At 35.2% G+C, this 26,404-nt stretch overlaps 1 protein-coding gene across 1 annotated transcript in view; it reads right to left on the reverse strand.

Annotated features, from left to right (window-relative positions):
- Window positions 1–4,563: 4,563 nt before the first annotated feature.
- Window positions 4,564–26,404, reverse strand: part of RICTOR (RPTOR independent companion of MTOR complex 2) — a 49,364-nt gene continuing 27,523 nt past the window's right edge. The window contains exons 18-29 of the mRNA XM_007951586.1: window positions 26,063–26,150; window positions 24,655–24,747; window positions 24,147–24,253; window positions 23,194–23,423; window positions 15,913–16,924; window positions 10,705–10,882; window positions 9,750–9,834; window positions 8,772–8,891; window positions 7,147–7,302; window positions 6,454–6,577; window positions 4,764–4,902; window positions 4,564–4,638 (exon numbers count right to left, since the gene is read on the reverse strand). Of these exons, the coding sequence (XP_007949777.1) occupies window positions 4,564–4,638; window positions 4,764–4,902; window positions 6,454–6,577; window positions 7,147–7,302; window positions 8,772–8,891; window positions 9,750–9,834; window positions 10,705–10,882; window positions 15,913–16,924; window positions 23,194–23,423; window positions 24,147–24,253; window positions 24,655–24,747; window positions 26,063–26,150 (2,407 nt within the window). The remainder of the gene's footprint in view (window positions 4,639–4,763; window positions 4,903–6,453; window positions 6,578–7,146; window positions 7,303–8,771; window positions 8,892–9,749; window positions 9,835–10,704; window positions 10,883–15,912; window positions 16,925–23,193; window positions 23,424–24,146; window positions 24,254–24,654; window positions 24,748–26,062; window positions 26,151–26,404) is intronic.

Below are 26,404 nucleotides of genomic sequence, written 5' to 3' on the forward strand. Positions count from 1 at the left end.
TCGAAAAATTCAAGAGCTGTTGTCTAAAGACAGATTCATTTTTCCACCCCTTTACAATAATGATCTGCGATAAAAAACCATAAACATGTTTGATTACATTTGGAACATTTTAAGAATGTGAAAATAATCATTTAAAAACATTTGGAAGAGCCCTCCTTATATGTGTAACTGAACTACATCCTTATTTGGGGTACCTCAAAGTCACCTGCATGGGGAGTCATGGGATTCAGATCAAAGTCATATGGCCACCATTGTTTGAAATGAAAAACAAAGTCAGTTTAAGAATTTTAAGTACATTTTATTAACAATGTATCCCTTTGATAAGATTATGCTTCAGGAGGCTTTTAATGCCCTTGACATAAACTGTACACATTGTACAAAACAAGGAAACCACGAAAAGAAAAAAAAAAAGGTGAGCAAAACCATTTGGGGACAAATCTTATTTAAATTATACACAACTCAATGAAATATTCTTACGGAAAATATATAAATACTTTTTCTTTCTATGTTACAGTTATACAATATAAATCAGATTTCAATGTCTGCTCAGTGACCTACATACACGAGAACCTCCAAATATGTAGCAGCGTTACTAAATAAAAAAAAAAAAAAAGAAAAAGAAATCATGTGGTTAGGGAGCACTGAGTCTGCAATTCTTTAATGTACACCATTTGTTTCCATGGCAGCTTCAGGGTTTCTGACAGGCCAGTACAGACACTTTCAATGTTTTTTTACCCCCTACCCCCAGTCTTTGCATTTTGTGCTAAATCAACCTATTTAGTGGCAAAATTGCAAGGTATGCTTGTCTGGGGCATACACTATCTTTCAAATTAAATAGTTTATAAAGAAAGTCAAACAAAATGTGCAATTTATGCATGCTGTGGCACTGCTGTCCACCTACATTACAAAAGTATTCCAAAGGGGACAAGAAGAAATCCACATTCTGTGAGTCACATAAACCTACTGTGAATGAACACCCTGGCAGCCTGGAACTAAAGGAGAAAAGAAGTCTTAGAAAGATTCTCACAGGTGTCCACGTTCTTTATAAACATTGAGATGCTTTCCCGATGAGACCCACTGTAGTGAGACTCTTGAAATTAAGATGGTAACAATGTATTTTGTGAATGGGGAGATATAGCAGCCGTTCTCAAATTTTCATTTTTGGAAAATCTGAAACGTTTTCATTCTAAACAGCTTTTCTCATAAAAAGCCCTCTCAATCAAGCGAATCTTTTCTTTTTCCTATATGTTAATGGATCATGAGTTTGAGACAAAACTGGAGCCAAGAGACTAAGGGGGAAGAACACTTTACTTTCAAAGGAAATTTCCCAAGGTAGATTACAAAGCTAATCCACACACAAAAATTAGCACCTCACTCTTACCATGCAACAATAACTGCATTATAATTTGAATGACAGAACAGTTTATTGTTTTCTTTTTATTGCTTAATGATCTGTGCTTTATTGTAGGGATAAAAGGCATCCTCTGAATGAAATAAAATTTTATATAAATAGCAGTAGACAAATGTCAATAAGCATTGACACCTCACTGTTGAATACTGTGCCACTGTGACATGCTACGAAACTCAGCTTTAATTTATCTCTGGATAAAGAGCCCCCATTTCAAAAGTACCTGTACATGTCATTAGGTCAGAGTAATAAATACAGTAATGTGACCACCTGCGAAGGGTCTCTGACTTACAGAATGTCCTTGTGCTACCAATCCTTATTAGAAATATTTTAATTAGGGAAAAAAGACCCCCCCAATCTTCCTAAGCATACAACAGGAAATAAAAGCGTAAGAAATTTTAGACCATATTATTATAAATACTAAATATCTAATTTTCTTGTTTGTCAGTATTTACTTAGTATGTGAAGCTCAAATCTGTTCTTGAAAAAAAAATTCAATTAGAAATGACAATTCACTTTGCAATTAGAAATTCACAGTTTACAACCAGCATAACTGCCCAAGTTCCTCCAAATTATTCAATAATTACCCATAGTACAAATTTATAGACTAAGATTAATTCTAAAATCTTCATAAACTACACTATTGACATTATTTTGGTCTTCTATTGTCTGGTAATATCTATTATTTATAGATGATTTTCTCAATTACTTCTATTACCACTGACACCATTCCTAACATTTTTTGCTATAATTTAATATTTTTAAACATCTAAATTAGTTGCTTGGCACTGCATGTGAGCATTTTTCATCATAAAAGTCTACTTTTATACAAACAAGTACTCAAAGAAAACATATTAAACCTGTCAGGGAAACCAAGTACAAACCAAACAGCACTCTAAATTTAAGTACTGACATTTTCTTAGTTTACTATAACCACAAAGCTCTGAGTGTCTCCCCAAACTAAGTGCTATAGGCAGATACGATGATATACAAACATCTTTCAAAGTAACCATCCAAAAACTGTTCAGGCTAAAAGCAACTAAGTCCTAATTTCAGGAAGGATGAAGGGTACAGGGATGGGAGTGGTGGCGTGTGAAGAAACAAACTACTGGTTACTTAGGAGGGATTAAACCACAGATTTTATACTCTATGTTAACTGAGGTAGTATTTAAAATGAATGTCTACAATATGTTAATCCCATTATGAGTAAGATTACTACATTACTTCCTTTGGAGTCTTTAACCACTATTTGGTCTAGTATCTCTGACATTTGGTTCTCTGGAAAGGCAATTTAATTATCCAAGACCAAGGTGACAGGCAACGTTCTTAGAAGTACTACCAACATTTAAATAAACACTTGGGTTCAGCGATAAATTAAAATTAAGAACAAAATTGTTTATCTTCATTTGGGCTTTATAAGAGAAAATCTGAAGAAGCACTTTTTAACGTAAGCAGCAGCTTACAGCCCTTATCTGCTTTACTGTAATGTAAGCTGCTACACAGTGCACGTAAGAACAGTTCACTGAAGTGCGGTCAGAGGTGTTAGGAAGCGAGATGAAACTCTTCATCCCAAGTGGAACTTTCAGTGCCAGCAAACTAAAAAAAAAGCGCATCTCTGTGAGTTACATTTTCTAGTTCACAGGTTTCTTTACAGAGATCTCAAAAGAACAAACTCATTACAAACATGATCTGCAACATGGGAAAATATTAATGAACAGGCTATGATTGTGTCCCAGCTGATGTATTATTGTAAAAATGGTGCACACCAATGAATTAAAAAAGGGTCCTAATGAGTCCAGCTGGAATTGTGTTTTCTGTTTTTATATAGATCTCAGAAAAGATATTCCTTTCATTTACAAGCATTCTAATGATGATGGCCATGCTATTTTATATACAAATTTGCATATATGTTTAATTCCTGTAAAAATTTCCAAATATCTTTAGACATACACAAATTAAAACAAACAAAAAAGCCTTGCCCTCACCAACTAAACAATTTCACAAATGTGATAAAGGCAATTACTGTCCTCATAAACTCACCTATCACTGCATTTCATTTGTGCAAAACAACAATACTGGTAGAAAAATTAAATTACTGCTGCTGCTAAATTTGGTGTTTAAGGCTTTTCACTACAATTTTTAAACATAATAATCAGTTTTATTAATGATTTTTTAAAAGGAAATATGGCTCTTATTTTCCCATGGAATGTGTAAATTGTAGGCAAACTTACCTTTTCCTCAGGAGATCCAAAGCTTTACTTAATGCTTTCTTTTACTTTAGGTCTAAAATTAATAGTGCTTGCTCAAGTTCCCATTCAAAGTAATGACATGGGAAGCTGATGAAAACAGAAGTCCACAGAAAGTATGCACATTCTACAAATGGAAAATACTTTCAATTATCACATGATTTTCTGACTTTAATCGGGAACTGTAGTGAAAAACCTTAATCAGTTCAAATAGCCTATAATGTTACATTGCAACGAAGTTGAAGAGATGGAAAACAAGTAACAACCTTAATGTAATCCTAATAACATAAAAATAACTTATAAGTCCGGGGTGGTTGAGGCTCTTCTTTTCACTTTGAGGTCACACACCTCTGAAGTAGTGTTACCAACGTTAGGAACAATATGGAAGGGCCAAAGTTTCCCTTCTAATACCAGCAGTTAGAGCACACCCCATTGTGCTAACAGGATGCAGCCTCAGAGACAGAGTCCTGGATTTCACAAAGTAGTAAACAAACAAGGCATCTTTATATTTACCCTAAAAACAGAATTCATACACAACTGTGTGAGGGTGTTTCTGCGTATCCTATCATTGTTCCACTGTCTTTATGCTGTTCAAATGAAAAAAAAAAAAAGGAAACCTACATAGGTATTCAGTGCTTGGCTCTTGCATACAATGGTAAGTAAAACTCATGAAACTGTGGTAATGAATAATGACGCCCACCCCCAAAGTGCTCAACGAGGGGGAGAGGACATTGTTTTGGTTAGGGAAGTCAGCAGTTCCAACTGTCCATGTACCAGTAATTGCTGGAACAGGTTACAGAAGATGCTCCTGTCTTTGCTGCCCAGTCAGTCAGCATTTTCTGAGGCTTTTAGGAAATCCACAAATATGAATATATATAGGATATGCCTACATACACCATAAATATGAGGTCAGGATTCAGCAGATGTATCAATGATAGGTTGCTTTGGTGCTGTTGCCAACACAGCTTCTGCTTCTTCATGCATCTAGAAAAGTAGTGGTAAATCGTTAAAACTTGCAAGTACGTAATAAATTGATAAAAATCTGTCAACTTAATCCAAACACAGAATTAATCTTGGAAGGTAAATGCCACAAGTACAAATCTTCTTACTTGTAAAAACTGTACATCTTGAAATAATTCTTGTATAAACCTCCGACATGGAAGTCGAAATGTGCAGTGTGACAGCAAATGGGAAACCTCAGAGTAAAGACATATGTCGTCAAATGTTTGAGGATACTTCTCTTTAATTCTAAAATGAAAGAAAAGACTTCAGTGTGGATACAAAACTGTAATTAAGATTTACATATTTTTCTTCTGAAGCATCATCTATGTTTTAAATATTTTCCCTCCAGATGTTGATTCAACTGTATGTAAGGGGATGGTATATAAATATTCCTATTTTCCACTTAAATTGGATATTTTAAGTTTGGGTCATTTCTTTTATAATTATTAGAATTTGAATGTTTCCTGGGAAGTAAGAAATATTCTTTTTCACTGACATGAGAAATTGAAAAATTTATCAACCTAGGATAACTCAAGGAGCTCTGGTGGCATAGTGGTTAAAGTACTTGGTTGCTAACCAAAAGACTGGTGGTTCAAACCCACCAGACGCTCCACAGGAGAAGGATGATGCAACCTGCTTCCATAAAGATTTATAGCCTTGGAAATCCTATGGAGCAGTTCTTCCCTGTCCTAAAGGGTCACTGTGAGTTGCAATCAATTTGATGATAGTAGGTTAGGATAACTCAAATATTTCCAAAATTATCTTTGAAAACGGAAATGAATTTTTGAACTATTTCTTGAGTGTATTTCAACATGTCAAACCATGGTGTTTGGCTCGGCCAGCACCTGGGACTCAGTGCGGGGCTGGGTGGAGGGTAAGGCCTCACTCCTAGAGCTTCAGGCCTGGAGGGCTGCAGAGGAACTGTCCTGGCACCTGCACTGCTTTTGTTTCAAGCCCCACAGGACACCCTGAGGTGCATTTATTTTGAGAATCACTTCTTTAAGCAGTGCATATCAGAGATGTTGCAGGTCTAGTCTGAATTTTCTTTTATCAGTTGCTATGATTTAGAAGGGAGCTCTGATAGCATAGTGCCTAAGGCACTTGACTGCTAACCAGAAGGTTGGCGGTTCAAACCCACCACCCACTCCTCAGAAAGAAGGTTGGGCAATCTACTTCCATAGTGTTACTGCCTCAGAAACCCAAGGAGGGGTTGCTATGAGTTGGGTCCGACTGGAAGGCACATACCACCACCACCAACAAGATTTAGAAAAGCAATAAAAATTATGACACTTTTACTGAGAGAGAAGGAAAAAGTTAAATGAAGAAAATATCATTTGTTTTATGTAAGCCAGCTTTCCTTAAACTTTTCAGTCACAGAACTCCTTTACCTTTTCAAAATTTATTGCAAATCCCAAAAAGGTCACTGTTTTGTGGGTTACAGCTAATGATAATTACCATTAGAAAGTAAAACTGAGAAAATGTAAAAATAAATCCATTACATGTTAACATAAATAACATACAGTTTAATGAAAAAAATGACTACATTTTGAAAAAATGTGAGAAGAGTGGCACTGTTTAACATTTTTGCAAATGTCTTTAGAATGTCTTTAGAATCTGGCCTAAAAGAATCTGATTTTCAACCCTACTTCTGCATTTCACCTATTGCCACAATGTTATTTTAATTGAAAATATGAATAAAAAAGTAGCTAAGAACTACTAATGTAAAGCTAATTAGTCTAACTTTTTAAGTATCTTTTAAATATCTTTTTTTTACCGTAAAGCAATACTCATACTTACGTTAAAAGTCCAGTTTCATGACACTTAGTTGAAACGGAACTACTCAAATTAATGACTAATCTTAGAACTTCTTTTCGAAGGAGAATACGGCACATTGGTGTGTCATCTGGAATTGTTTTAACACCTGAAAAAAAAATTCAGTGTGAACTTAGGTATTTTATCTATAGCAAAATAGACTACGATTATGACTCATGAGATTTGTTTTTTAGCTCTACCTAATAAACGATCTAACGCTGAGACTAATCACACATGATCTCTAAGTCATTTTGGGAACAAAACTCTAATCCATACAGCCAACAAGGTTCCTGTCAGTTGCTGACATAGGTGCAATATGTAAGTGTCAGCTAAATACGCTTCACTAAAATTGACCTGCAGTAGTTGTCTGACAGCTTTAATTTATAGTACTTATGAAAATTTATAAACCAAAAACCCAACCCAACACTGCCATTGAGTCAATTTCAACTCACAGTGACCCTATGAGACAGAGCAGAACTGCCCCATAGGGTTTCCAAAGCTGCAGATCTTCACAGAAGTAGACTGCCTCATCTTTCTCCTATGAAGTGGCTGTGGGTTTGAACTACAAACGTTTTTGTTAGCAGCCAAAAGCTTTTACCACTGCACCACCAGAGTGCCTTTGAAAAATTTTAAGTACAGTTTTATTAACAATCCTTAGATTTGAATCTGAAAACTCACCTAGTAGCAATTCTGTGCTTTTGGTGCTACTGGCTGAGCCTTCTTGAGACACTCCATCGCTGCACCCAGAAATCCCCGAAAACTTAGAGGGAACCACTTCTAAGGGGTTATGGATCGTCTGCTCACACCAGTCAGAATATGGAATGTCTTGAAGGTCTGAAGGAGAAAGTACATCATCATTTCAATGATCATAATGCTTTATTCTTATGCTTGCATTATACACCAGACAGATGATTGATTCTTATAACTTCCTTCCAGTTTTCAACAATTACTTTTCATACTGCAGATTTTCAAAGTAAACTCAGACTTTTCAGAGTGACCCCTCAAATAATGGAATTAGTTAAATTCAAAATGTACTTATAAATAAAACTTTATTTTTCTAAATTAGAAAATATATGAATGTGATTATTTTAAAAATAAATATATATAGAAAAAAAGTAAAAGTACAATTATCTATCCCTCCCTTCCCTCCTACCCATATCTAAATTCCCCTTTCCATGGGTAAATAAAATAAAGTTTGACATGTGTGATTTCAGATCTTCTGCCAGCTTGTATTTTCTCTTTCTCGCTCTGTGTACTGGTACGGTTAAACTATATGTATTATTCTATGACTTGCTTTCTTTTCCCATTTAGTAAGCACCAATATAACAATCACACTTTCCTCTCTTTTCTAAAGTTCAGTTCACTTTAATATTAAATGTACTATATATACTACCCATGCATACATTGCACAGTTACCCCTAGATGGGATTTTAAGTCAATAGAACATCTCAGTGTTGATTCAACCGACATCAATTTTTTTAAATAAAATTTTCCTAAGCATGTATGTACATCAAGTCACCCAGTGACTTACACCAAATGGAAGTCAGGAAGACTTTGGTTATCCTTTTAGGATGTAACACGGGAAGCCCATAAAAGCACACAATCTCAGTGCTATAAGAAATTGTGGAAATTAGATAAAGCTTTTATCTTGCTTAGATTCAGAGAAAGAAGACAATGCTCAGTTAGAAGGCAGCACCTTGGCTCTCTTGATAGCTAGTCCAGTGCTCTTTTCTCTATCGTACATTGTCAGAGTGGAGGAAAAAAGCTACATTTTCAAAAGTCCAGGAAACAAAACCAATGTTAAAACATACTACTGCTCCCTATCTTTGTTTCCACAAAACAGAAATATCATCACCTCATCTCACCTCTAAGATCTTCTAAAGATTATAAATACTAAGCTGAAAATACTTTGATTCCTTGGGAAAGAATATCCGTAAATTTAGCACAGCTTAAAAATTTTAGTTATAAAGAAATTACGTATTTGTCAGGCACTTAAAATAAAATACACTACTCACATACAATATCTTGAAATACACTACTCACATACAATATCTTGACTTTTAAAATAAAACTACTAGCAAAAGACTTAAGAGCGAAAGATACATCGAGAAAAAAAAATTTTCAAAAACTTTCCTCTGTAATGCAGAACAACCAGATAAGAAATGAATAGGTGATTTTAAATTCGGTTGAGGTAGTGAGAACATATTAAGAGAGGAAGATCAACAGGGTTGGTGGTGGAAATTTTGTGATTGTGGAAGATTCAAAATTTAGGTGGATTCATCTCAAAGGGCACACTCACTCACCTGAATGACTACATATTGCACTTAGTTGGTTACTAGGCTGGAAACCCAGAATTTCAATACAGACACAATAAAGGCAGTTATCATCTGTATGTTCCTGTAGTCCAGTGTCTTCCATACTTTCTAAAACCAGAGAGGCATCTGAATGGATTGAATTCATTATTTCTGTAAGACTCATCTGCTGTCGCAGCAAGTGGAAAGAGTTTTTTACAAGACCTCCAGTTCCAGATGAAAGACCTGTACATAAGTAAATATAAAATATAAGGTAATGAAGACAGCTATCAGCAACACTTCTTTCCAGGGCCTTAACCTTTATGAAATTTTAAAGGGAAATTAGGAAAGAAAACCAGAACTCCTTTTAGGGCTCAAAATCTAACCTTAACAAAGAAAAATAAATAAATTGCTTTAAATTATGAAAATAACTAAAATCAGTAGATATGTTTATATTACTTTAATTTGGGATTTAAAATACTAAACAGAAAATTGTATTTTAAAATTAAAGTTCATTTCAATCATCCTCAATATCTGCCTAAAGAAAAGTAATGATTTGGAGTATAAAAATACTTGTTTTATATATATATGAAACTATAAAACCTGTGGTTTATATGCATATATCCATAAAAATATTAAAATTCCCAACAACGAGATATCATGTAATTTATAATTACATTTTTATCTCCTCACCCCAAGCTAACAGTTGTTTCTGGGACTTACGAGGATGGGTGTTATGAATGTTTCATGTACTAATCCTTAAAATATGAAACAACTGATCTGGTTTTATATCTTCTTGAAAGACTTCCCAAGTCCCTCACAAACATTTGTTGTTTAATTTAAATTAACTCAACTGTATTTTAGTATAATTTTTAAGTTGACTCAAAAGTTGGTATATCTGAATTTTTAGTTTCATCCTACTAAAAAGAACTAACCTCCCCCGCCTTGCCAATAGAGAAGAGTTTGATGAGAACAAAGATCATGTGTTACCTCCTGCATCTGGGGCAAAAACTCTTGCAGCTCGATCATCATGTGGAGATAGATTTTTTGTCTGAAAATAGGGAATATCCTTTACCTAAAATAGGTACAACATTATAGTGAGTTCTGCTATAAAAAACAAGGCCCACTTTATAAATATTGGCAAAATCTAACAAAATACAATTTAAATAATAGCACATAAACTTACAATGAAAAGTTTACTGAAGAAGTTTAAAATACCAAAACTTGAATAGTGAACTACCCTAAAAGTCTTTATTATACTCTTGGTGAATTAAGAGGGCATTGAAATAATCATTTTAGCATTTATTTAAAATGTGTTTAGGCTGTATATTCTTCAGAACTATATATCATTTAAGAAGCTCAGTGCCTAAGGCATCTGACTGCTAACCAGTAGGTTGGTGGTTCAAACCAACCAGTCACTATGTGTAAGGAAGATGGGAGAATCTATTTCCGTAAAGATTTACTATCTCAAAAACCCAACAAGGGTTGCTATGAGTCGAAATCAACTTAATGGCTGTGGGTTTGGAGTTTGGTTTTGATGCATATCATTTAGAGATCTGCAGGTGTCTCATGGGATTAAGTGCTACCTTATAAAGTTGGCCACTACATATGGTTGCTCTGCATGGGATAAAAAAAAAAAAAAATCAAGGATTAAAAAGCAAAGAGTAAGTCAAATATACATAACAATAAGGTTAAAATGAAATGAAACGAAACATGATACTTATTTAGCACAGAAAGAGGGGAGTTCTGGGGACTTGAAGATACTAAATTAAAAAGCACTGAAGAGTTAAGAAAGAGGAAGTAATTTTTATCCTAAAATTCCTTTAAAAGAAATTGCCTTTAAAAAAAATCACCTTTGCAAAAATAAAATTCACTCTTAATTACAATTTCTAGTAAGCAATTATAGACTATGAAAAAGATGAGAAAATAATAAAATTTATAATACCTGGAATATATCATTGATGTCTACTGGTAGAGCAAGACCAATATAATCATCTGAGCTACCATATGTAGCACTGGACACCATGGACCTCACTGAGGAGGATCGTTGTAGGGTATTTTGATTAATAGGACTTAATAAGTCTTCTTTATCTAATGAAGCATAACTTAAAGCTTTCATGAACCTAAAACACCACACACACAAACAAAATACTTGCATTAGTTTCTTGATTTGTAATATTAACCATGAGTAAGAACACCCCAAGTTAATTTAGGACTCCCAACATGAGATGGTGGCTATGTTAAGGTCTGAGGTTAAAACACCATTTTGAATCAAAAGTAACTCTGTAGCAGGAATAGCATGTTACTCCTGTAGTTCTCTACTGTACCCTGAGAAAATTACATGGCAAACAATTTCCAAGAACAATGTAATCTTGTTTACTTCATTAAGGGTTTTGCTTACTGCTTAAGAAGCCCTATCCAAAACAATTCTCAGAACAGATGCTTAGTCAAGACAAACTTTAGAAATGTACATGTCCTCCCTGCAGTCAGGCAATGGGCGGGGGGGGATGTCTCATGATTGTTTTTAGGTCAGATATACCCAATTTGGGAGCTCTGGTAGCATAGTGGCTAAGGCACTTGACTGCTAACCAGAAGGCTGGCGGTTCAAACCCACCAGCCACTCCTCGGAAGGAAGGTTGGGCAATCCTACTTCCGTAGTGATACTGCCTTGGAAACCCAAGGAGGGGTCGCTATGAGTCAGGGCTGACTCGACGGCACATAACAACAACAACAACAATACCCAATTTAATGATTACTTTGTAACTTAAACAAAACACCCAAACTTTAGAAACATGTAATCTCCTGCCAATCAGATGTACCCTTATACAATTTTGTACCCAAGACCTAAATGTCAAACAATCACTGACTTTTTTCTGAGTTCCTTGTAACCATTACCTAAATTGTTCACCAATCATTGACTTTTAACTGAAGTTTCATGTATTTTCTTATAAACTCTCTGAATTGCCTCCTTCTTGGATCACCTGGTCCAAAATCCTCTGGACTTTGTGATTCCCAATTTGCAAATTGTCTTGCCTTCAGTGAAAGCACTTTATTTTTAATTTCAACCAGACTCTACTGGTTTTGCTCTTTGACTACTATGTGAAGAAATCATGACTTATTTTCCTACCTTCATAAACACTAAGTAGCTAGTTAAGTGTTAAGTAATGCCATCTCGTTTACTGGGAACATATAAACACTTAAAAATACTTAGTTATTAAAATTTGATACACAAAGTGCATCAGTAATGTTGACTGTTACCAAAACAACTGTTAACGGTTTACCAGGTAACGGTAAAAAGGAGGGCAACTGAATTTTCTGTCAATGGAATTTTAAGATTAGAAGCTACCTACATGATATCATGAAAGCTTGATAACTTTCAATTTCTAAAAGAAATAAAACAGACTTCAAAAGTCAGAGGTATGGTTCAAAAACTAGCTGCTAGATTTGCTATCATATAACCAACAACACATCTATTAACGCTATTTAATGTTCTATTTATGGAAAATAAGATCAATTACTTATTGTTATATGGTAATTACTTTAATGCTTTCATTATCAACTTAAGATTTGTGTAACATAGAAGACAGTCACAAAACAGCAAAAAGAGTACATTTATAAATAAGTATTACAAGAGACAGCCTTATATGAAGTGCTATTTCCTCAATGTACTCCTTAATATTGACTCCGTAACAAATATGGTATACTAATATTTCTGTAATGTATACTTTTCTCACATAACTTCTTGTTCATGCAATATATATGATAAAATATATACTGGGCATCTGCTTTGTATGTCCAAGGCACTATGCAAGGTTGCACAACTCTATGTATATTGCTATTTGAAAAATTAAGTCATTTACAATGCACTAATACAGCCTAATATTAAAGCAAAATTATTCTGTACATTTCAAAATGCTTAACAAATGCTGGCTATAAGGATCATCACAGCAAAAACCACTTCTGGTTCTACTTTATGAAACAAAACTTTTAATTTATCATTTTGCTGTAAAAGAAATTTATTTCTTTTCCACCCCTAAAATAAGAAGCTATAGGAAGAAGGCTTTGGCAGAAAAGAATACCAACAGATCCTTGGCATTCTTTTTGAGAGTAACTAGAAAGGTCCATACATGTAGTGCACTTTGCAACTAGGGAAAATACTACCTATCTATCTCACTGGTGAGATTATGTACATAGACTTACCTCACTGGGGAAAATACCACTTACTCATGGGGTCTTTTAAGAGAAAGATGAGAATGTGAATCAAGAGTCAACTCACTTAGACAGTGGGTGAACCTTACCAACATCCTACACATCTTATTTTCAATTTGTGGAATCCATTTGGGGACTTGAGATTCAAAGGTCTCAGGGAGTTTTTATCATGAATGACCCCAAGCAACTGTAATTTTAATGATCACAATGATGAAGTATCCATAAGCAAATCTAATAAAGTGATGCTTTTAAAAAAAAATATATATAGGAGACCTTAGAAATTAAGTAGGCCAGTAGTTTTCAAATTATTTTCTGTTATACTCCTCTGACTTCATAAAACCCATCAAGGGTTACTAGAGTAGAGGGAAGGAATTACTGATCACTCTCCTTCTGGATACCTACTTCAACAAGAGTTACTCCATCTCTGTCTATTCTATATATTGGGTTTCCACAGAAACCTTTCATCTGTGGGGGGAAAAAGGTGGGAGGGGGTTTCTGTGCTTAAAAAGCAACATCAAAATATGTTATAACCACCAATCTAGTGAAACCTTCACTAGGTGTGGCAACTAAGGCCCAGAAGCCTTTGTCCAAGTTTATTCACTCAGTGCCAATTAGAACTCAAGAGTCAGGATTTCTAGTTCAATGTGATTTCTAGTAGGCTACAAAGAAATATCTCAGTGAGATATGATTTTTAAGTTTGATGATTTATGCTATCCATTAAACAGATACCAGTACGCCTATTCTTTCCATTTAGAAGTGAACGAAAAGGGAAAAAAATTCCAAAGCTTCTCAGCCTGGATTCCAAAGGACCATTTAAAAGTAAATTTATAATTATTTTTTACCATTCTCATTTTCTCTGAACTAGTCAATGAACAGAAATCAAAACAGAAGGCTAATGACAACATACTCATTTTTACCCCCTCCATGGGATTTGGTACACAGTAGATACTAAACACATTTTGAAGAACAAGTGCAGATTTGATAAGCATGAAATTCTGTTAGACCTCCAAACCTTTGCATAAGCAATTCCTTTTCCCCTAGACTGCTTTTGTTTTTGTTTTTCCCCAAGGAATCAAAAACGTCTATTCATCATTTATAATGCCAGTTAACTTAGCAAATCTCTGGAATTTTCATATAACCTTCTCCTGTTTCAACAAAGAATACAGAACCTAAGTTCCTAAGAATCCAGAATGATTGAAGAATAAATGATTTGAGATAGCTGTCTTTTCTGGTTTAGTCTTATAAATTTTTAAGCACCACAACTTTTTTTCTATGCTTTAATCAATTGAATAAAAATGATTCTAAGGCTTATTAAAACTCTTCCCTGCCTGCTTCAGTGACATAATAAACCTAAGTGGATGGGTCAGAGTTAACTGCACTTTGGTTATTGTTCCAGGTAGTGGTACTAACTGCTTTCCTAGGTGGCTGAATGGCACCAGATGGCTGTTGTCTCTAAGTCCTCAAATACTTTGATGTTATATTTAACTTTCTACCATTTTTATCAGCTATTCTTTCCTGTCACAGTGTTATTACCAGTTGTCTTGTGACAATGAGTTGATGCCAACTCACAGCAACCCTACAGGACTGAGTAGAATTGCCCTATAGGGTTTCTAAGGTTTTAATATTTAGGGAAGTAGGTCTTTTCCCCATGGAGCCACTAGTGAGTTTAACCACCAATCTTTCATTAGCAGCCAAGCTGTCAACCAAAGCACCACCAGGGCTCCTTGTGATTACCAGTAGAAGCTCTAACTTATTACTTCTAAAGACCTAAGAATCCGATATCCAAGATTTTTAGAATAAATATCCACATGCTCAGAAACCAAGCCAGAGATATCCACTTTGAATATAATTCATGAACTTGACTGCACAGCTTTATAATGGTGGGCTGTTGAGAGATTTGCCTGGCTTTATTCTGGACTGATTAGGTTGCCAAAGCTGGTGAGTTTCAGGTAAGTATGACATTACCGTATAATTTATAGAATTCTACAATAGGAGATAGATATTATTTATTACCTGCTATCAGGAATCTCTTCTAGTAAATATGTTAGCATTACTGAAACAAAACTGCTTAAGTATTAAGAAGTTGGCTATACAAGAGCCAAATGAATTATATAAAGAAATGACTACCAATAAAGCTACTAAGGTTATTAATGCCAATAACAGCAATAGCAGTAGTAGCTAAATATTACTGAGTGCTTCCCACATGCCGGGCCCTACTCTAAGTACCTGACATATATTAACAAATTTAAATAATTTAAACCTAAGAAAAATGGGAAATATTTAGCCCAACAATAAAGAACTCTGCATCAATTAAACGTAATTGCATATCTTTAAAAAGCATAATCTAAATGTTTACTTTGATCAATTTGATACTAGTCCTTAAATACAGCATAGAAATCTCTTTAAATGTTCTTGAGTATAGGCAACCTGGTGTTGCTAAATCCTAAGGGTCAAATAATTCTTTTAGTGTTCATTAGGTTCCTACTTATTAATCACACCTACTTAAAACAAATGGGAAAGAATTTCCCTAAAATACTTCATTATCTTAATAAAAAAAAAAAGAGGTCAACTTTTGGGGCCTTAAATTGACCTACCTGAAAAGGTTGTTTGTTATTGTAGGTCTTAAGCTCCTGATTCCCCCGACATGCTTCTTTTTAAAATCGATCCTTGCAGAAGCGAGAAATAAATAAAAAAAAGCTTGTGACTTGTGTGTCATTGAAACGCTTATTATGTTTATTTTCAGGGCCTAAAGGAATTTCTTTTCCCCCCCTCGCAGCTGCAAGAATCCATTTCAAATCATATCGGGTAACTAGGAGCTTATAACCAACCACAGTAAATAATTATAATAGGTCAGCGCTGTGGATATAAATGTAGACGTAAAACCTGGCTCAAGTTTTGCATTTAAACCTCTTGAAATGCAACTATTAAAGTCAGTTTTTCTCACCTGCTTGGTGTTAACCTGGACTCAAAGCTGTTGGCCTTCATGGTGATGGTATCAGTAAACAGCACATCTTTGGCTGGAGACGCCAAAGCTTCCGAGTGAGATAAGGATGGATGCATTCTTTGTTGCTGCAACCTTTTCAGTGTAGCGTAGCCAAAGGCATCTCGCGAACTCGTGTAACTAAAGTTGCAATCTGCTAGACTTTTAATTGTAGCAATAGAGGGAGCTTTAAGGGACTGCGCTCTTCTAGGAAGTGTATGAGAAGAACCGGGAGGCACCAGGGATACTGAGTTTGATTTGGAGAGAGACAGATGGTTAGACTGTGGTGTCAAATAGTGGCTTGTCTTAACAGTTTTAGTACTTACCACAGTACTCATACTTCCACAGTCTGTGTCCATAGTTGTAGCATCAACACCTACTGTCTCTCGTGAAGGACTCGAGCTCATTGAACTTATGCCACTTGTCGTAGTGTCTGTATTAAAACTTTGGCTGCGTATCTTCATATGTGAGGTTGCTGAACTTTCTACAGCTAACCTCTCTCTGCTTGTGTTTTCTCTGTGATTCTCTGTACCAAGACTCTTAGTGAATTTTAAGTCATTTTCTCCAATACTTGGAGTGCTACCAGTGTCTTCAATGTGTTTATTCCCAACGAATGAAGTTTCTAATTGTAACGTTTTCTGTACTGTGGCTATGGGTGTGAAATCATCACTATGATTGAAGTCCACACTGGAAGGCTCCGTGAGCGTTCTGATCCGCCTGCTGCTTGTCTTATTTTCAGATGGCGCTTTCCCTCCTTTTGGATCACTGCTACTACGATGTTTTTTATTAGGCAAACTGAGTGAATTTAAAATACGATTCTTCACAATTTTACTAGAAGCAAAGAAAGGGAATGAATTTTTATCCTTTACAGGTCCAGGTCGGTCATAAAATGCTGGCTCCGCATCTTCGTTGATGTCAAGGAAAAACGTACTAGTAGAGCTGCTGCCGAAGCGGTCATCCTCCAGGATGAACATGCCTGTGATCAAAGAGTTGGTTAATAAAGGACAACCAAAATCATGGTAACTACAGGCACAGATCACATTTCAGGAAAACGGTTTCAAAATAGTCTTCTGGGAAAATAAATAAATAAATAAAGGATTAAACGACCAAGCCACATGAAAAGAATTTCCTTGAGAACCAGAATGTGACTTGAAAAAAATGTATATAATTATGTTATTATGAGAATCTCCTTTTATTTCTAAGGAAAAACTATAGGACTCATATGGCACAGCCTACATGAAGTTTCTTCCGATTTTTCTACTGAGTCTTAAAAAACTCTACAAAAATTCAGGATAAAATTAAAGAGAAAAGAGAGGCTTGATCACAGACCTTCATTCAACTGATCATACATCAGAATAGCATGAACTGTGTGGTCCTTCAATGCCCTAGTTAAAACAGATCTCATCCACAGGGCCAAAGAACCTTTGCTATCTCTGTAAAAAATCAAATGTACTTACACATAAGTTCTTTAGTAGAGTATTACTGCTAGTCTTCTACACATACCAAAACCAAACCAAACCCAGTGCCACTGAATCAATTTCCAACTCATAGCAACCCTATAAAGACAGGAGAGAACTGCTCCATGGAGTTTCCAAGGCTGTAAATCTTTATGTAAGCAGACTGCCTCATCCTTCTCCTGCCTAATATATATTTACTTAAAAAAAGAAAAACTTTACTACTTACTCTAAGACATTATAAGCTATATAAAAGAGTACTCATTTACTTTCCAGAGCAGTGCTACACAACAGAAATAAAACCACTCATACAATTTTAAGTTTTCTAGTAACTTTATTAAAGACATAAAAGGAAATACTTAAAATTAGTTTTAATATATTTTATTTAACCCAACATATCCAAAATATTATCATTTGATATTCATGGATGTCAACTAGATTCCAACTCAGAGAGACCCTACAGGCAAAGCAGAACTGCCCCCTAGGGTTTCCTCTGCTGTAATCTTTATAGAAGCAGACTGCCACATCTTTCTCCCATGGAGCAGCTGGTAGGTTCAAACTGCCAACCCTCAGGTTAGCAGCTGAGTGCTTAACAACTGAGCCACCAGGGATCCTTTCCATCTTATATGCACAATATAAAACATTCTTAAGATATTCATATCTTGTTTTATTTGTTTTAAGTCTTCAAAATCCAATACATCTCCATTCAGACTCTATTTCAAAAACATGATAACTACACGTAGTCAGTGGAGACTCATCTTGTTCAAAATAAAAAAGGGGCTGAGATAGAATGAACAGGAGAAAAAGAAAACCTGAAGAGCCTTATGAAAGTCTGCATGATAGCTTAGAATTGTGAGCATCTCTAAGCCAAAGATGCAAAAGGGACAGTATAGAGTGGAGAGATAAGGAGATTTATGTGGCAAATGCTAATAAATGCAGCTACGATGCTCAGTCAAAACACCAAAGAAAACCACTGTCACTTTTATGCAACTATGCAATATATAGCATATTTAAGAGGTTATAAAACACTTGCTAACCCTTTATTATAAAGAAAATTTGTATGAAGAATGAACATGCAAAAAATAAATTTCTTTCTTTCCATATATTTCTTTGTTCTGCTTTGTCAACTCATCAGCGAAGATTTTACTTTACACAGTCCTTGCTTCCCCCAATTCCTTCAAGTGTTCAGTAAGTTAAGTCAACTATTTATTTTCCTTCCCACTCATCTATCCATCAATGACTTGCTAAAGCGTATCGTCTTCATTTAGTCTTTCAGGCCATATTAACTGCTTTCCCCTCTAACTTGGCAACTAATTATGTACTTATCTTAAAAAAAAAAGCTGCTTCTCAAAATTTTAGAATAACTACCATATTTTGAGTACTAACTACATGCCCAGAACTTTGTTAGACAATTTACATTTCATCTTCATAAAAATATGTTTTTTATCCCTATTTTGTAGATAAAAGTTATGGACTAAATTGTTCCCCAAAAACTGTGTTGTAAATTCTAACTTCTATGCCTGTGGTTATAAACTCTGTGGGAAAGGATTGTCTTTGTTATGTTAATGAGACTGGATTACCACAGAGTGTGTTTTAAATCATTCTCTTTTGAAATATAAAAAGAGATTAAACAAGCAAGCAAAATAAGCAGAGATGGAGAAAGATGGCATACCACATGAAGATCACCAAAGAACCAAAGATTAGAAACTGAAGAAACAAGGGCCCCAGAGCCAACACAGAGAGAAAGGCTTTCCCTAGAGTCAGTGCCCTGAATTCATATTTCTAGCTGCTAAAGGTTAGCAGTTTGAACCCACCAAATGCTCAATGGATAAAGACATGGCAGTCTACTTCCATAAAGATTTATAGCCTTGGAAACTCTATGGGGCAGTTCTACTCTCTCCTACAGAGTTGCTATAATTGACTTGACAGAGGTGGATTTACATTTTTTTGTTTTGTTTTGTTTTGAAACAGCCTTGTTAATGCCATCCACCTGTGGTATTTCTGTTATAGCAGAACAGATAACTATGACAGAATTTGGTGCTGGGAGTGGGGTGCTGCTCTCACAGATACCTAAAATGCTCAAGTGGTTCTGAAATTAGGTAACGACTAGGAGATGGAAGAGTTTTAAGGGGACTACTAATATAAGCCTAGATTGCCTTGAAGAACATTGTTGATTAGAATTATGGGCATCAAAGGCAATTCTGGTGAGGACTCAAAAGGAAGAAAAAAGAGGTACAAAGAAAGTCTCTATCGTCTTAGAGAATATACATGGTACCAGCAACAGAATGCTGATAAAAATGTGGACATTCAATGTTCTTTTGGTGAGGTTTTGAAAGAAAATAATGAACAGATGACTGGACAATGGAGGAAAGGAAAGGAAACGCTTTTTATGCAGTGGCAAAGAATTCATCAGAATTATGTTGAGATGTTTAGTGAAAACAGAACTTTCAAGTGATGAACTTGGATACTTGGCTAAGGAGTTTTCTAACCAACATCTTAAAGGACCTGCGTGGTTTCTCTGTTGTTTAATAGTAAAATGTGAGAGAAAAGAGATGGACTCAAAAATTAACTGTGCAAAATGAACAGAGAACTTAAAAGATTTGGAAAATTCTGTTGTACAAACTAAGGACACGTCTCAGAATTTTCACAAAAGGCATGGTTACACAATCTTTTCTTAAAGAGATTAAACCTTGGGACTGAACAATATAACCAACAACCACAGCAGAAAACCTATTAGCTTCGACTGAAGCGGACAAAGAAAGGAAAGAACACTGTCTGCCTCTTGGAATTCTACAGGAAAGAAATAGGCCAAAGGAGTCACATCTGCTGTCTTCCAAGAAAAAAAAAAGGACCATCCTTGGTGAAGCTCAGAGGTCAGCAGAACTGTTGGAAGAGGCACATGAAGCAAGTCTTTCTCAGTTTCAAAGGCTGGGGCCACTATGGTCTCCTGGATCTCAAAGGGTGAGACCACAGCCTCCTAGTTTCAAAGAGTTGGAGCTTCACCAACTCAGTTCCAGAGTGTGGGGCTATTGTTAAGTACGCCACAGGGATGGGGCTGCAGCCCAAAGCTGAGGGAGTAGGGCTGCTACGCCCAATGGGCAGAAAAACAGGGCCTGCTGGGGTCAAGGAGTTGAGTTGCCCAAAGGAGAATGGGCTGCCCAAAGTTGAGGGAGCTAAATTCCCATCCCAATGGGCCTGAAAAGCAGAGCTGAAGCCCAAGTCTGAGGGGCCTCTACCCAGAATCCCGAGAGTACAGCCAACTCTCAGATTCTGGAGGGCAGGGCTATTGCCCAGATGGTGTCAAAGAATAAAAAATTATTTTCAAGCCTGGAGAGCTAACGCAAATTGTTCTGCTAGGTTTTGGACTTGCTTGGTGTCCAGTTATCCCTTCTTCTTTCCTTCCAATTTCTTCTATTTGTAAATGGAAATGTCTACTTCATGCCTGCTCCACCACCATACTTTAGAAACAGATAACTTATAGTCTATATTTCACAGGTTCATAGATGAAGAGGAATTTTTTTCCCAGGATGGAATACACCTAAAGTCTCACCCATATTTGATTTAGATGATTCAGAAAATGAGGTTTTGGCCTTGGAGTTGATTTAAGACTTTTGGGATGATATGATGGGGTGAATGTGTATTGCATGTAGGAAGGACATGAATTTGGGGGGTTAAAGGGTGGAATATTATGAATCGAATTGTAATACTCAAAAATGTGCTTATATCTTAACCTCTATGCCTCTAATTATAATCCCATTTGAGAATGGGTGCCTTTGTTGTTAACGAGACTGGGTAACTTCAGAGCATATTTTAAGTCCACCTCTTTTAAGATATAAAAAGAGATTAAACAAGCAAATAAAAGAAGCAGAGATGTGGCAAGATAGATGGCACACCTCATGAAGTACCAAGGAGACCAAGAACAGAAGCTGAAGAGAAAAGGACCTTCCTCTCAGAATCAACAGAGAGAAGAAGCCCTCTCCCTAGAGCCAGAACCCTGAATTCAGATTTCCAGCCTCCTAAACAGTGAGCAATTTGTTTGTTAAAGCCATCTACTTGTGGTATTACTGTGATAGCAGCACTAGAGAACTAAGATATTAAGGAACATGAAGCTATGAAACATCAGATAACTTGCCAATATTACAGGGCAAGTAAGTGGCAGTACTGCAATTCAAATCCATGTCATCTGACTTCAGAATTGATAGTCAAAAGCATTAAATATTGCTCCACTGACTGACAGATTAGGTTTTGTTGGATTTATCCTTAAAATTTTTTTTTCATTAAATAAGGGAAAAAGACATATATGCCATTTATATATCACTACTATTCTTGAGAAACAATGCAAGACTCTGGGCAACAGTATATGGTATTAGCTTTGGCAGCTCTAATAAATACAGTGCAAATAGTGTATGTTGATAAAGATTCCTGGTGGTTTATTCTTCAAATCACAACAAACAGAAGAAATTATCACAGAAACAATGAATTCCTAATCCTAATCAAAATATACTTGCAGAGAACTAAGCTATGAGTTTGTGTTTAAATCAATTATGTTTATATATCATTTTGCCTTGTTGTTGTTGTTATGTGCCATTGAGTCAGACATGACTCATAGTGACTTCTCCTTGGGTTTCTGAGGCGGTATTCACTACGGAAGTAGATCGCCTAACCTTCTTTCCGAGGAGTGGCTGGTGGGTTTGAACCGCAAGCCTTCTGGTGAGCAGTCAAGTGCCTTAGGCACTATGCTACCTGAACTCCTCCATTTTGCCTTAGGTACTAAGTAACTCATCTAAATTCAGTGTCCACCTCTAATAGAACACTTAACCCAGTTGTCTAATGACAGCCACAGGATTTTATTCTAACTTCTTTTTAAATAAATATAAACTACTTCAAATATTTTGAAAGAGGATAAAATAAAATCTTAAATAACTGAATATTAGATTGTATTTCTTTATTTTGCCAATTCTAAGATGTGTATTTCTTCACATTTTAACATCTCTAAAGTAAGGATGCATCTTGCAATCAGTGGTATGTCCTAATTTAATAGGCAACATTTTTTTTTTTCCTTCTGGTACATAAAATATTGGTGCACCTTATAGTTCATACCATCCTAGACTTAGTGAAACATGGTGCACTATCTTTTTAAAATCAAGAACCATGTCTTTAATTTTGTACATAGCAATGACTGTGAGGATGCTGCAGGACTAGGGAGGGTTTCACTGTACACAGGCTTGCTATGAGTCAGAAACAACTTGATGGTGCCTAACAACAACAGCAATAGCACAGGGTGTAAAAACGCAAACAGTTTTATATATAATTTGACTTTGGTATTCTATCTCTTAACAATTTGACTTTTTATTTAAGTTATGAAATTCTGTGTTGTTCCTAAAATGAAGTTGTGAATACTCCTTCAAAATACACTGTTGTTCAGTAATTTCCACTACTAAATAAATGAAGAAAATGGGTGAATAAACCTTTACTTGTCACATCTGTCTTTTTCCTGATAAGTAATAAAGGGGCACTGTTCTTTTGGCACATGTCTTATTATATAACTCTATATGTAGGCTTTCCAGACACAAAAAAGGCTATTTAGAGAGCAATGGGAGAAACAATGTAGGCTGGTGGCTACATTCCCTGCTGTGAAAAGATACACATTCTTCCAGTGGCTATTACTGCCAAATAATTTATCTTAGGAAAAAAAGTAAATTAGGAATGTGACAATTACATTTAAAATTTTAAATTACAAATGTTAATGTTAATTTTGGCTAACTCTATATGAGCCTGTCATGATACTTACTCGATGGTGCAGATTCACTTTCACTATTATGCCTGGAGCTAGTTGACTCTGAGTTTAAACTTAGGGTGCTTGGGATAGATGAGAGTTCATTACAGAGCTGTTCCACATCATCTGGAACTACTGGCCACAGATGTTTGCGACTATGCCTCACAGCATCCCAGTTGTGACATTTTAGAATATCACAGCCTTGTTTAGTTTTGGCTATGAGCCCAAGCACATATACACAGGTCCTGTACGTAAAAGATGTAGTAATGACAGTTTATAATTCCAAGCTGTGATCTCTTCAAGTAATCACAGAATAATCTATTATATTTATATTTGAATTTTTGGAAAACCCAATAAAAGTTTAGTTTGTATGAAAACGTACTAAAACGAGCAAATTGACAGCAATAAATACTATAAAAGCTTTTTAAATAAAAGTAATTAGAGTAAAATAAAAAGAACACAATATTAATTTAGTAGAAAAAATATGATAGCTCTCTGGTATAAGCTTGGAATATGCAGACTACTTAGAACACATACACACACAGACACACTACACTTTCACTGTTTACTTGCAAGGTAAGCTTCAATATTATAATAATAAAACCCAATAAATAACTTACTGCCATTGAGTCTGATCTGACTCATAGCGACCCCTCCCTCGGGTTTCCGAGGCAGTATCACTACAGAAGTAAATTGCCCAACCTTCCTTCCGAGGAGTGGCTGGTGGGTTTGAACTGCCAGCCTTCTGGTTAGCAGTCAAATGCCTTAGGCACTATGCCACCAGAGCTCCCAAAATAATAAAAAGGAAATGATAATATTAAACAAAGAATTTCTGAAAAGGTTTAATATCTTAATGAGTTTAAAAATCTTACATAACTGAAGTATACTGAATTATAAAATTCTCCCATCACATACATTTGTGAATAATAATATATACATTAGATTTCTTTCTGAGTTATATGACATACCCTCTGATGGAAAGAACCTCACACTGTTTCGCAAGTTTTAATATATCCGGAATCACATTTTCTTCTTGTAGCAAATTGAGACCCCAATTTGATGAGCCAATATTTCCCTAAAAGAATAGAAATCATTACATCAAGTATATTTATAAGAGTAACTCTTTCAAGAGATTTGGAAAGTTATTATAAAAGGAAAACAAATTTAATCCTATCTTACAAATGAGAGAAAAAAATGTGAAAAACAAAAACCTCAAATAAGGAAAATTAAGAATTAATGTTCCATTTGTCTGTGAAAGAAAATTAAAAAACTAAAAACCATAGAAACTAATAGTAAAACCATATGAAGAATTTCAGCATAAAAACAACACGTAAATTGGCAGGGGCAATCCTCCTCTTCAAACATTAATCCGAGGAACAGTTCTAAATAAAATACTTTTTATTTATTTAATATTAATGGCAACAAAGGAAAAATATTAAAAATTATAAAGATTTTATATAAGTGCATATTACAAACCAAGGCCCAAAGGGATGCTTTCAGTTTTTTAATTTCTTCCCATTTATCCAAATTTGATGTACGAACGTTGTGACAGAGTTCTGTAACAATATTCTGGAGAGAGGGGAAAAAAAAAATATCATATGAGTAACAGTATACTATGTTTTTAGCATATTTCTTCTTTTACCTTCAACATATTTAAAATTTGAATTTAGTATTTAAAATTCTAAAATAATTTTGTGTGAGATTTCTTGAGAGGCAGCATTAAAGGACCAGGTCTGGGTTTCTATTACTAGCTATGCGGCCATAAGCAAGTCACTTAACCTCCTATGCCTCAAATTCCTAAGTCCCAAAGTCAAGATATAAGATACCATCTGTCGCAAAAGGTTCAACAATTCAATTATTACGTATGAAGTGCTTAATAGAATATGCCTTGTGCGGAGGCATTATAAAAATGTTATCATAATTTCTTTTATCTAGAAAATAATCAGTACTTAGATTTTATCAGCCTGGTAGGTAATGGCACTGAACAAACCATTTAAAATGTTAGTGAATTTCTTTTAAAGAAAATACAAGGTTATCTGCTCCCTAAGTCTTCATATACATAATACAAAAACATGAAACTACAGAGTATATTTATAAAAAATTTTGTGCTTCTGAGATAAACACTGATACAAGAAGGAACTAAATTGTTAGATTATTATTGTTAACACACAAAAAAATACCAAAACTATTTTCAAAATAAGAAAAAATTTTATCTATTTAAAACATCTAATTGCAAAACATAGTCATAAACCCAGAGTACATATTATACTCAAAAATACAATTGCTTGCTTAATTAAGGACCAAGCCTACCAACAATGAGTTGATTCCAACTCAGTGACACCCTCTAAGACACAGAACTGCTCCATAGGGTTTCCAAGGCTATAAATCTTTATGGAAGTCCACTGCCGCATCTTTCTCCTGCAAAAAGGCTGGGTAGGTTCAAACTGCTGACCTCTTAGTTAGCAGTCAAATGCTTTAACCACTGTGTCACCAGTTGCTCGCCAAGGATAAATTAATCTGTATGAGATTCAGTTTAACTTCTCGGGAAAAAATTCCGTTTTTCAGTGTGTTGTTTACTAAAGAAAGCTGAAGTTACTCAACAAACCACGAACTCAAGACTTGCTCTGGATTGCTTACTCTGTGTAACAGGCTAGCTGTACAGAAGGTCACCTGTAATTCAGTAAAATGCAGGCAAGAAAAGGATATATTTAAGAATTATAAACACAGACTGCCTAAGGCTATTACAAGATAGATGACTTTAAAAAGCAATCATGTTACTGACTTTAAGGCTTTTGGGAAGATTTTGCAAAGGTAATACTTTCGAAATATTAAGACTTAAAAAAAAAACATTGTAGCTATTTAAAATAAGCAAATTATATTTTACCTGTACTTCCAACAAATGACAGCCTGTTTTGTGGTGTACCAGTTGTCCATACAGGTGTACAGGTAGGTAGACATGAGGACGCTGTAATCTAATATAATAAAGATGATTTCATATGCACAGTGGCTCATTTTAAACATGTTAATTAAAATATGGATAATATATTAAGTAAAATTAGATGTAATTCTCCAGCATAAATAGAAGTATAGAGATGGGAAGGCATGAGGATTTCTCTAGAAAAATCATAATCATCTAGCTGGACTGCACATAGAATGCTATCTCACTGAGTGTGTTCCATGTGTTATATATGCCATTGGAATTTTTGAGAGCCAATGCTATGCTTTA

The sequence above is a fragment of the Orycteropus afer genome, unplaced genomic scaffold (genome assembly GCF_000298275.1).
Source record: "Orycteropus afer afer isolate SDZICR_OR568_19922 unplaced genomic scaffold, OryAfe1.0 scaffold00300, whole genome shotgun sequence".
Taxonomy (NCBI): Eukaryota; Metazoa; Chordata; class Mammalia; order Tubulidentata; family Orycteropodidae; genus Orycteropus; species Orycteropus afer.